Genomic DNA, 13,399 nt, shown 5'->3' with positions numbered 1-13,399 from the left:
AACAGTGTATTCATACAACAAAATATTCTGCAGGCATTACAGAAAAGGAGATATATGTAGGTATAATTACATAGAAAGGTAATCATAATACACTGTTAAATTGGAGAAAAAGAAATTTGCAGATTAATAATATATACAACATGAGCCAATTTATGTGAGGAAATCTACATTCACATATATATTTACAAATACATAGAAAAGTTGTCAAAAAAACACACTCTGAGTAATTCTTCGTCATGTCCATGGGGAGTGAGATTCCAAAACCAGAAGAAAACAGTACAGCTTTACCTTATGGTCTTCATGTTTACTTTATACACTTCTGTACTGTCAGTTTATTATGTGTTTTTAAATAAATAAATATTATCTTTAAAAAACATTTTTAAAGTTTAATCAGAAAGAATTCACCCCTCTCTGGGTTCTTCTGATAATCATCAAAGCATGTGAACGGACCCAAAGCAGCTCACAGACAGGCCAGGCGCTAACCACTCAGCCCTCACAGCCAGGCGGCTCAAGTCACTGGGCAGCAGCAGACTTAGCTGTGCTCAGATATCGAACAGTAACAAGCAGGATTGATAGCATAACAAAACCCAAGGGAGGGTACACGTTTGGATCACTTGCTACAGACTTGCTTCTAGAGCAGGAGATCCGACAGCCCCTGCCCAATTGTACCCACTCAAAGACACACTCAACTCTGCACAGGCCAAGGGCACATAGGGGCCTGACAACAAAGACTCCAGAGTTTCAACAGAACTCAGGCGTTTCATGACAATGCACAGCTGTGCCTTGTTGGCATCAGGAGAGCACATGCTGGTGAGCCTTTAGCAAACAGGTAAGAGGGAGGGAGAGCAGCTACTCCATTGTTTAACTTCATGTCTGCTGAGTGTATCCAAATCCTGGAAAACCTACCTTTTATCTATAAGGACTCCCCTACCTCCCATCCTGCCATGATCTCCCAGGTGACAGTTACAAACACACACACACACACACACACACACACACACACACACTCTTACCTCCTCATTCTGATATGCAGTCACAGCTATGAACTGGGTTTCAGGGAAGGAGCAGTTCGTTACCATTCGATGGGCACTTCCAACACGCACTATGTGAACCTGGGGTTCATACTTATGCAGAGAATTCAACATTATCTGTTTAAGCAGGAGAAGAGAAAGAGGAGAAAAGCAAAGCCCCGTGTATCGCAGGTGATAAACGAGCCAGCATCTCCAGTTGGTCCCAAGCTCAGCACCACCCCAGTTAGGGACACACATTTCAAATCCTAGGCCACCTGAGCTGCCACCACACCTCTAAGAAACAAATTAAGGGAATTTTCCAGAAGCTCCAGGAAGCATAACATTGAAGCCTTTACAAGGGTGAGGGGTGGGTTGTCAGAGAGGAGTTATTCTTAAGAGTTTTCCGTTTTCTGCCAAAATCTTGGCTTCCTTTTTTCCTTCCCCTATTTTCAGCACAACAATGTGGATTTCAATCTATCAAAACATATTGTTTGCCTTTTTTTTTCATCTGAGGAATCCTAATAACTCAAAATGCTGACAATGGGTGCATTTTCCAAGTGACTAAAGAATAGTGAAATCTGACATCTGACAGTTAGACTCTCTATGAGTCAAATGAAAGGTGTAATGACAGTCTCCTGCTGTGAAATCTGGTAGGCAGTAACAATTCACTGTTCAATTGCCCATTTTAATAAGGAACTGGAAGCTTCTGAGTACCACACAGACTCAGGTAGTGTTACCTCTGGCCACATGAACTCCTATGGTCCCTGCCGTCTAAGCACAGAGATCAGAGAAGGGGCACATGGGCACAGGGTGGGAGGCTAAGGGAAAATCAAACACGCAGGTGGGGAAGAGAAGAATCCAGACCCTTTCCTCCCATCCGTCTCCAATCCCCAGAAACCGCCTACATTATAGAAAGTAACTAACAACCTTCCATAGCAGACTAGTATTCACAATCCTAACACAGAAAACAAGAGGAAAAAGCCCCAGATGCTTGTTTACTCTAATTGGAGACCTGAAATAAAACCTTCCTTGCTTAAGGAAGGTTTGTTTTGATTTTTTTTTTTCTGAAAAACCAAAGCTGATTCAATATTCTATTGATAATTATCATAATGCCCAAGTGGAGGCAGTAATTATTTCATTTAGAAGCAGCTTTTTATGAAGGTATTTGTCTATTGCCAGCATGCCACTTATACTAAAAAAGGGGAGAGGGACTAACAAAACCCTAGTACCCACAAACATCTCCCTCTCAGAGCTGGGTAAAAAGCACAGCACACAAGACAAAACTCTGAAAAGGGCCCCAGTGATTAAGTAAACCACTGCTCTCTCACTCTCTTAACATCAGAAAGTCCATTAAAAACTGAAAGCACCAATTAAGAGCTGTTTATTCTTGTTTACATTTGGACTCCAGGGAATAATTGGCTTCTGTGGGAGAAGAGGCTGGTGAGGACACCTCTAATTGCCTAAATGCACCCTTGATATTTCTTGATTGGTGTTGTGGGGAGGCTGGAGCGGGTGGCCAGGCCTGCCCGCCTCATTCATACCTGCCCGCCTCCATTGAGCTTGTTGGTCAGCTTCACTTTGCTGAAGGAGATGGGAGCTTTCATCCAGTGGGCCCCAAAGTTGGGGGAGTCCGGGTGAATGTAGACGCAGCTGTGGCTGGAGATCTCTGGCTTGCCAGCGGGCACCCATTCCCCATTGACATACTTCCAGCGGTGACTGTCCGTAGGGACAAAGTCCAGCAGGAGGGAGTACATGGCATTGGGGTCCAACCCTGTGACACTAATCTTTAGGACTGGAAACATCCGTCTAAAAGGAAAGGGAGAAACTTAGCCACAGGAGGGACGTTAGAGGAGCTCTCACCTTGTCCAGGGGCCTCTCAATACTGAGGCCTTCCGTGGAATGCCCTGTGAGGAGGCCAAACGAACAGGACCCAAGTCCACAATCCCAATGCTACTGCAGCTTCTTTTTATAAATGAATTTAATACTAAGATTTCACTTTAAAACATGCTCCATTTTAAAGTCGGAAAACCACTGATGGAGTCATTTGACACAAAAGGAACCTGAAGCCCAAGATGTATCAAAGGCCACATCCCCACATAAAGCTTTCTTCAAAGATTTCCCACTGGCACACTGATGCCACGGACCAGCTCTTCCCAACCTCATAAAGAACACTATTCCTAAATAATAGTAATTGCATTTATAGCAAAACATGCCAGACTGGGCAACATAGTGAGACACCCCCATCTCAAAAAAAAAAAAAAATTAGCTGGGCATGGTAGTCCCAGTTATTCGGCAGGCTGAGGTGGGAGGATTGCTTGAGCACAGGAGTTGGAGGCTGCAGTGAGCTGTGATGGTGCCACTGCGCTCCAGGCTGGGTGACAGAGTGAGATCCTGTCTCAAATAAACAAAAACAGGGTTACATGGTAAAGTAACTGAGAGGAACTCTTAACTGTACAAAGTGAGACCAGTTCTTTCCTCCAGGGTGCCTCAGGGCCTTTAACATACCCTTGTACACCACGGGACTTTTTGAAGAAAGCGTAGGAATGCGCACACCCTAAACGTATGTGACAGTGGGATTATCATTTAGCTAAGCATTTTATGAGAATTTGTGTCCAAAGAACACCCTTTGAGACATGCGGATCTAGATTCATCGATCCTTCTTCTACACACTAGAATAATACAAGTTTAATAGTTTAATACAAGAACAATACAACAAGTTTACTCTCACAAATATTTGGAGAAACTATCCAAGTAGCTGGCTTATAAGTCTAGAACATTTTCATCATCCCAAAAAGAAACCCCATGGCCATTAGCAGTTACTCCCTATTCTATTTAGACTTCTTTTTTTTTTTTTTTTCCAGACGGAGTCTCTGCTTCCCGGGTTCAAGTGATTCTCCTGCCTCAGCCTCCAGGAGAGTAGCTGGGATTACAGACATGCGCCACCGTGCCTGGCTAATTTTGTGTTTTTAGTAGAGACAGGGTTTCACCATGTTAGCCAGGCTGGTCTCAAACTCTCAACCTCAGGCAATCCACCCACCTCAGACTCCCAAAGTGCTGGGATTACAGGTGTGAGCCACCACACCCGGCCTCTATTTAGACTTCATATCACCAGAAAAAAAAAAGCAGAGAGAAGTAGTTTCTGCCCGCTAGGCAGAAGAGAGGCAGAGTTGACGTCCTTTGTGCTTCCAACTCTAAAGTCACTGCCTAAGGTAAGATTCTGGAGCCAAAGCAAAGCCAGGCCAGCCGAAGGGCTTGGGTGTAATGGTAATACAGCCAACACTTACAGAGCACTCACTAGGTGCCAGGCATGGGAATAAGCACTTTACATGAACTAATTCAGTGAGTTCTTCACAACAGCTTTATGAGGTTGTATTGGTGTGTTCAAGGAGAGAAAACTAATTTAAATGGGAGTCTAGGACAAGTATATAAATTAAGTAACATTTCTAGGGAGAAAAATGCATCAGATGATGCATTCCAAATCCAGGTCTTTGCTGAGAACTTCATTATCCACCTCAACACTCCTTGTCCCTTAGTGAGATGATTGCACTTTTACATTAACTAAAACGATACACTTCCTCTAGGGAGGCTGCCTGTGTGATGTAAAATCTTTATGCTGCATTTTCTTTTGTTCTTTCTTCAATAGAAGGATTATTGTCTTATTTTCTACTACTATCAGATTAATTCCCTTTTACGATATATTTTAATGTTTTCAGTTATCTTAATAATATTGGCCAAGTGTAGAAAACAGAAGGATCCTGAGAACGCAAATGCCATTTGCAAAGAATCATAATAGTGGGCATCAGAAATGATGCTAGAGATTATATAGGGTTATTCTGACAGCCAGCAGTCAGACCTGTTTATATGAGGAATACGGAGACACGGTCTCTGTGTTCTGGTCCAGTGCTTCTTCTGAAGTACTAAAGTTTACTTTTTATTTTATTTTAAAGAAAACACAAGAGTGGCATGTGTATAATTGTCATTTTGCATACTAAAGTTAAAAAGTACCAAAGGAGTTTAAGACCAGCCTGGGCAACATGGCAAAACCCCATCTCTATACAAAATACAAAATTTAGCCAGGCATGGTGGTGCACACCTGTAGTTCCAGCTACTGGGGAGGCTGAAGCAGGAGGATCACTTGAGCATGGGAGGTCGAGGCTGCAGTGAGCTATTATCACACCACTGTACTCCAGCCTGGGTGACAGAGTGAAACTGTGTCTCAAAAAAAAAAAAAAAAAAAAGGTACCAAAACTTTTCTCAATAGGACTATATGGAACACATAAAAGTAAGAGAAAAAACATATAATGTATTACTCATGCACTAAACTGCCAGAATAATGATGCAATTGTTCAAGCATGAGAGCATGGCTGGTGTCTTCCTGATAAGAAATGGCAGGACGTTTCATAAAGTTCTGACTTATGATTTCAGAAATTACTTAATGCAAGACACTTTCATTTGTTTTATTTTTATTTAAAAAGTGTCTGACTGTGTTGCCCAGGCTGCTTTCAAATTCCTGGGCTCAACTCCTACCTCAGCCTCCCAAAGTGCTGGGACTACAGGTGTAAGCCACAGTGCCTAACTGCAAGATTGTTTTTCTAGTGATAATAGTTATCATGTACAGTCAGGCCTCCGCATTCCCACAGTCTGCATCTGTAGATTCAACCAAATGCAAACTGAAAAATTTGAAAAGAAATAATACAACAATAAAACATAATACAAATAAAAACAATACAGCATAACTATTTACATAGCATTAACATTGTATTAGGTATTATAAATAATCCAGAAATAACTTAAGCATATGGGAGGATGTGCATAGGTTATATGCAAAATATTCTAGTTCATTTTATGTAAGGAACTTCAGCATCCTCAGATTTTGATATTTGCAGGGGCCTGGAACCAATCCTCTGTGGATGCCAAGGGATGGCTGTACTGAGTTTTACTCTGCACCTAGGACTTTGCGTAGGTGAATATTTCACTTCAGTGAAATATAACTTAAGTCTTACTTTACCCACAAGGAGGTTATTATGCCAATTTTATAGATGAGGAAACTGGGACTTAGAAAGCACACATTACGTTACATTCATCACTCCTTTTTTTTTTTTTTTTAACTCTGTTTTCCTTTCTTATTAGCTTCTCAAAGGCTAACGTGGTTGAGCCACAGTGAAAGGAAAAGTCCCCCTCAATGTTTTCCCAAATCTTAATACCTACTTAGAGATTTATCTGCCCATTTGACAAATGGTTTTTTAGTACCTGCTCTATGCCAGGAACTGTTCTAGGTGGGGATTCAATGACAAAAATTGCAGACCCAGTATCCTCTTGCTCATGAAGTTTGCATTCTAACAAGAAGTCAGGCAACAAAAATGTCAATAAATTTTTGTTGTTTCTTTAATGTATAAGATCATTTGGGGCTGGGTGTGGTGGCTCATGCCAATAATCCTAGCACTTTGAGAGGCCAAGATGGGAGGATCACTTGAGGTCCAGAGTTCGAGACTAGTCTGGGCAATTTAGCAAGATCCCTATCTCTATTTTAAAAAAAAAAAAAAGATCATTTTAAATTGCAAGAGTGCCATGAAGGAACTAAAATGCACTATGTCACAGAAGGAGACTAAAGAATGAGAAGCTACTTTAGCCAGATCTGAACAGGAAGTGACATCTGAGCTAAGACCTAAATAATGAGAAGGAATGACTCATGCAAAATGTTAGAGGAGGTGCACTTAGAGGCAAAAGAAATAGCAAGTACAGTGGCCCTTAGATTTAAATAGCCCCACTCTATTCAGAAACTAAAAGAGAAGACCAAAGTGGCTGAGGCAAAGTGAAGGGAAAATTCCAATTACTATCCTCACTGCTAATAGGTTAGAGTGCCCTCTTCTTAACTCTCTCAACTATATTATGTGAGGTCTCATAAAGAGTGTAGCATGACTTTTCATTCCAGAATAAGAAAATGTGTAATGGCTTTCCATCTTTCGTGCTATGGTCAGAGCTGTACCTGATATTTCAAAGAAGCCATGATCAATGAAAAGATGCTTAACATCATTAGCTATCAGAGAAATGCAAAACCCAAACTACAGTGAGATGCCACTTCATGGCCACTAGGATGACTGCAATACAAAAGGCAGACAATAAAAAGCATTGGTGAAGATGTAGAGAAATTGGAATCCTCATACATTGCTGAAAGGAATATAAAACGATGCCACCACTTTGGAAAATAGTCTGGCAGTTCCTCACCTGGTTAAATATACAGTTTCTCAATAATCCAGCAATTCCACTCCTAGGTATATACACAAGAAAAAATACAAACATAGTTCCACGCAAACATTTGTACACAGAGGTACATAGCAGCATTATGCATAATAGCCAAAATGTAGAAAAACCCAAATGTCCATGAAGTGATGAAAGATAAATAAAATGTGTTATATCCATATAATGGAGTATTTGTCAATAAAAAAGATGAAGTGCTGATACATGCTACAACATTGATGAACATTGACAACATTACACGAAGTAAAAGAAGTTGTTCACAAAGGACCACGTATTGTATGATTCCCAGGATATCAAATGTCCATGATATGAAATAGGTAACTCTATAGAAACAGAAAGTAGATTAGTGGTTGCCAGGGGCTGAGGAGGTGATGGCTAAGGGTGCAGGGCTTCCTTTTGAGGCAATAAAAATGTTCTAAAATTAATTGTGGAGACGGATGCACAACTCTGTGAATTATTGAGAACCACTAAACTATACACTTCAAATGGATGAGCTGTATGGCATGTGAATTACATCATCATAAAGCTGTTAATAAAAACAAAGAAGTCACGGTGTCTTGTCTCTTAGAAGGAGGATATATCTGGGAAATGGTAGAATGATTAATTGCTCTATTTTCTTTAGTATTCCATTTGCCAAGAACTTTATAATTTTTTTTTGTTTTTATCACTACATAAATAAACTGAGAAAAGATGTATTTTTAATCCATTCCCTATTTTAATACATTTTTTGATACATTCCCTATTATGGCAATGAGGAATAAATAAAAGTCAGTCAATTTGCCTAAGGTCTTGTAACTGGGACTAGAACTAACCCTGCCTCCAAGCCAAGTTCCCCTCCTCCCACTCCACTTTCCCCTCTTTTGTCTCACAATGACAGGGATGCATTATCTAGGGATCCAGTAACTAACTGATCTGTGATTACCACTCATGATCAGGCTTTATTTTCAGGAATGAACTGCACTTCCAATCAAGGTGATTTTTTCCCCATTTTTTTCCTAGATGTAGCTAACATAGAGAAAGCCAGAGTCTGAGGGATAAGAAATATGTAAATCAGTCCCTAAGTAACAGCATAACTTCACTTAAACCACCCTGGAGAGAAAGCCTCCTTGGAGATAAAGAGAAGAAAATGTGGCAGGGTAAATAAGCACTCCTCAAGAAAACTACACCTGAAGAACCACAGGTGGTTGGGCTTTGCCCATAAACTGTTTGGCTTTTATTATGAGACCAGCTTTCCAGTTTTATTTCACTGACAGTGTATCTCCAGAAGCCAGTGCTGCTGGAGCAGGCTATGAGAAGTGAGGTTTGCAGGAAGAAAGGGGGGCAGAGATGAGGCACATTTTACAGGTGGGGGAACAGCAGAGATGGTTAAAAGCAAATTCAAAAAGTTAAACTTGTAAACACTTTCCTCCATCTCTCCACAAAACTCTACTATTTATCAAATACTCATCAGAACTTTCAGAGGGTGTGTGTGTGTGTGTGTAAGACACACATGGTGCATGGATGCTGACATTTATATGAAGGTGAGCAGGCATAAGAATAGCAACAGGTGTCAATTAAAGATAAATAAACAAAAGGAAAAAAAGAACAGCTTTAGGGAAGCAAGGTGGCCCAGTTAGCGGCAGATTATATAAATGCATATGATCTTCTTGAGGTGCAATTTTAAAGTTCAGAGAAAAATACTCATGGGCTATAGGGACATGGAAATGTATTGGCCTGATGTGCAACCTTACTTTTCTCCTCTCTTGTACTGCCCTTACTGGAGACTATGACCATCAACTCGGTGGCACTGCACCAATACCCCTTAAGCACTGACAAATTTAAACTTAGTAATTCCCGCTTCTTATTTTATGATAACAAGAAATATAGCCTTTTTGCCTTATGTGAAAATGTTACAAGTAAAGAAAACAAAAGCAAGAGATTTGATTTTTTTTTTTTTTTTTTTTTGGAGACACAGCCTCACTCTGTTGCCCAGGCTCAAGTGCAATGGTGTGATCACTGCAACCTTGACTTCCCCAGGGTCAGGTGATCTCCCACCTCAGCCTCCCAAGTAGCTGGGACTACAGGTAGGTGTCACCATGCCCAGCTAATTTTTTGTATGTTTTGGAGAGACAGGGTTTCTTCATGTTGCCCAGGCTGTTCTAAAACTTCTGAGCTCAAGTGATCCACCTATCTGGGCCTCCTGGCTAATTGTTTAAATTTTCTGTAGAGAAGAGGTCTCCCTACATTGCCCAGTCTGGTCTCAAACTCCTGGGCTCAAGCAATCCTCCCACTTCAGCCTCCCAAAGTGCTGGGATTACAGACATGAGCTGCCATGCTAGCAAGCAATTTAATTTATTTACCTCTGAAGTCTGAAATGAATTCTTTCTGCAAACTAAAGTATAAGTTTCCAGCTTAAAGGATGGACATGAAAGGAAATACTGGCTGGATATACTAGAGATGACTCAAATGAGCTCCAAGGAGGTCTTATACTTATTACTGTTATATCTAAAGGACTATTAACTACGAATAACTAAAAGTACTAAAAGTTTTCCATTTTAAAAAGAGAGGGAGGAAGAAAAGGAGGAAAGGGAAAAGAACTAGTAGAATGGGGGAGGGAAGAGAGAAAGAAAAGGAGGAAGGGAGAGAGAGAAAGGAAGGAAAGAAAGGAGGCCAACATCAGGATCCCAGTTTCTAGAGATAATTCCATGTTTTTCAGGGAAAAGCTTTTCTCTTTACAGCTTCTGATCAATGTCAGAGGCAAGCTTCCTATTTATATATATGAAAGTAGATCTCCACTTGACAATGAGTCTTTTCACTCTTTCATCAGCCCATCTTATGCTATTGCAAGATTTGCTATTTTAATGCAGAACAATGACACCTCAAGTGTACAGGAGTTATCACCCCAAATGATGCTTTTTTAAAAAGTCAAGGTGACAATGTCAATGAAAAAGGGCCCAGGTCACAATGTGAATGAAAAAGGCTAGGACTGGGTAATCATACCAGGAACATTCTTCTCCACAGGGAAGGGCCACAAATCTACCTGCACCAGGCATGGGAGTCGATGTGGAGGGCAAGGATCTGAAGGAGACACAGAGAGTCTATAGATATAGGAGAATGAGTAGAAAGGAGGCATTGAGGAATAAATGGTTAGGGAGAAAAGAAAGAAGGAAGAAGGGAGTAAAGAAGATGAAGCAAGAAAGATGTCTATATTCACAAAGGTTAAGTGTGACTAATGGTTTAATCTGAGAAACTAAGAAGTTGGGAGTAATTTCAGACCAAGTTCATTCATTATTAAGTACATCAATTTCTTATGGACTTGTCTTCCCACTTTAATCAAAGTATAAAGGGAACTTCCTATCTCCTGGCAAAATCTTGACCCTAAAGGGCTCAGAGAACTTAGGAGAATTTAAGAAAAAGGTTTCATTTACAGGAAGAGGGGGAACACAGCAGGACATCCATAGATAAGAACAACCAAGTTCACCGCAATTAGACTTCTTCTACAAAGAATATTGTTCATGTAGTTAATATTAAATGACTTTAAAGATGAAGGATTTTGTTTTGCTTTTTAAAGACAGGGTCTCACCATGTTGCCCAGACTGCCCCTGGGCTCAAGGATCCCTCGCCTCAGCCTCCTGCGTAGCTGGGACAACGGGAGCAGACCACCACGCTGGGTTAATGTGAAGTATATTACATTTTAAATAGAGTGGAAAATTATATAGGCAATAAAAGGCAAGATAAAATGTTTCTTAAATGGTAAAAGTACATTCCAATGTAACATATTATTAAATTGGAATTTATAATGGTTTCAGAAACTTTTATTATTTATTCCTTATTGAAATAGATGAACCACATATTTACTTGGTGATTGTACTTATTTTTACCTTAATACATGGCCAATTTGACAGCCAAATCAATAGCATGAGGCTAGGTATTAGTGTAATTAGTATCCAATAATACAAAGAATAATAAGCAGAATGTTCTACCTATTGTCAGATAAAATAAACTTTTTACAGTTGCATCTTTGCCCATCTTTAAAGGGCAAAAGATTAAATCCAATTAAGAATTTGGGGTAATTCTGTGAAATTAAAAATATGTTTTATGTTTTCTTCTATGAAAGAAGCTAAAAATAATGTGTAAATGCAGGTCAAGAGAAGGAACAACTATAATTACAGTAACAAATATTAAAAGCAATAAATCTATATGAAATAAGTATGGAACCCATTTTGAGAAAGAAAATATAAAAATCAAGCAAGGTTGATATTCCTGCTACTGGTGTAATCGCAATTTCTTGAAACGTCCTAATTCAGTATGGCTTTCATTTTAGAACGCACTTTAATGCCATGTAACAGCTCCTGAGTTCACAACTCTCCAAGATTGACAAGAAATAGTTCATTTTCTATACTGTGCTTTATTAAAATATAGAAAACCAAGATATCAGGAAAGGAAGCATTTTGCACAAGGACAAAAGCCTGACAGAAAGAAGTTCAGATGACCTCAGCTCTTCTGTATTATCAGAATTCTCTCGAGGGTGTCATAATTAGAGTTCAGCCAAAACTAAGCCTACTGAAAATGCCTTTCAGCATTTTGTACTTTTGTGACCCTGTGTATGAAAATATATGTGAACATCAGCTGAATGCTGGAGCTAGTTTGGCCAAGCTGCGAGCGGTGAGATTTTGTTTCAAAATATTTGCATCTCCTCTACGAAGGGAAATCTTCTAATATTACCTTGACAGCCCCTTAGCAGACTAGGTTTAATAGAATCTGAGAAATGCCAGCAGAGATCAGTTTCAGTTAATCCCTCAATTTGTTGCACTTAGAGGAAAGAAGGCATCTTCTCTTCTCTAAAACAGTATAATATGTTTTCATTCACTATTACTGCAACAGCTTCCACATCATCACAAACACACACAATCTCAAATGAACACTCACCACAAACACACACGGGGAAGCAGGTGAAGTGAGAGGCAATGAGTTTACATTTGCCCGTTTGCTTCCACTCTTCAACTAGTCAAACATTTCTGGCAAGTTTGCTGTACTTAGGAGGAGATCATCCAGCTTCCAAATAAAGTTGTCTTTCACCTTAACTGGACGGAGTTGGGGCTCAGGTCTGTGATAGGGTTTGCAGCTAGTCACAAATTAATATTATTTTCTGACATTTGAGTCCATTTTCCCATCCCAATGGGGCATGCCCCCCACTTTATGGTAATTCCCCAGAATTTCTCCATTTAAAATGCACATAAGACAGGTGGCTTCATCCTCTGATGATCTCAGAGAAATTAATTAAGTTGGCTGGAGGAAAGCCACTGGAGACAGTCGTTCCTGTATGTTTAATCAGATCCCGCTGCCTCTGAGTGAAGAGCGGCAACCTCTTCAATATTCAAGGGGTCTCATCTCTCCCGCCAAGCCCTGCCAGCCCACGCAGGGCGGCAGATAAACTCACCTGCCATTCTTGGTCACAATCATCTCATTAGTGACTTCCTTGAATCTCTGCCAGAGAGGTGCGTCCTCCAGGATGATCTGAAGTTGCTTCTCCGTAGGGTCGCCTTTTTCCCTCCCTGCCTGAAGCTCGCTCTCCACCACATTGAGCAGATGAGAAACAGTGCCATCGCTGGGCTTCCGAGTGCCCAGCTCACTCATGGCCACAGGCACTTCTCGAACTTTGCCGAGAGCCGTTACCTACCTTGCCTGCTTCTAGCTTCTTCCTTCCCTCACTTGCCTGCTTTTCAAACCCACTTGAACAGTGCTTGGGGAGTGGGGAGAAGACACCCTGGCTCTTGCCTAAGCTCCTAGGATGGCACCCTTTAAAAGTCTCCACATTATACCACCAACCTGTTAAGCTTTAGTTGGGGAGCGGGATGGAGGGAGGGGAGAGGTAGGGAAGAAAAAGCCCTCTCTTAATTACTCATTGGATCAGGTGGGAGAGAGCCTGGCTTTCCCATTGGCTGCCGTGCACAGAGTAGACATTTAAGAAGAGTACTCCATCCAAATTATCAGGCTTTTATCTTGTTGTACCTGAAGAGGTCTAATCGGTGTATTGAGGACCATTTTCCCATTAATTAAAATTATTCCAGGCCCAGACTGCACTGTCAGGCAAATCATGTTTGTGCATAAATCATGACATGTGGCACCTATAAAGAAAAGGGTCCTGGGGA

At 40.6% G+C, this 13,399-nt stretch overlaps 1 protein-coding gene across 1 annotated transcript in view; it reads right to left on the bottom strand.

The window, feature by feature from the left end:
- TBX19 (T-box 19) overlaps window positions 1-12,918 on the bottom strand; it is a 32,491-nt gene extending 19,573 nt beyond the window's left edge. The window contains exons 1-3 of the mRNA XM_011933416.1: window positions 12,688-12,918; window positions 2,552-2,816; window positions 1,014-1,148 (exon numbers count right to left, since the gene is read on the bottom strand). Of these exons, the coding sequence (XP_011788806.1) occupies window positions 1,014-1,148; window positions 2,552-2,816; window positions 12,688-12,884 (597 nt within the window). The 5' untranslated portion in view covers window positions 12,885-12,918. The remainder of the gene's footprint in view (window positions 1-1,013; window positions 1,149-2,551; window positions 2,817-12,687) is intronic.
- Window positions 12,919-13,399: the final 481 nt, after the last annotated feature.

Source organism: Colobus angolensis, unplaced genomic scaffold (assembly GCF_000951035.1).
Source record: "Colobus angolensis palliatus isolate OR3802 unplaced genomic scaffold, Cang.pa_1.0 Scaffold126, whole genome shotgun sequence".
Taxonomy (NCBI): Eukaryota; Metazoa; Chordata; class Mammalia; order Primates; family Cercopithecidae; genus Colobus; species Colobus angolensis.
The sequence above is the reverse complement of the archived record's forward strand: the minus strand, read 5'-3'. Positions and strand labels throughout refer to the sequence as shown.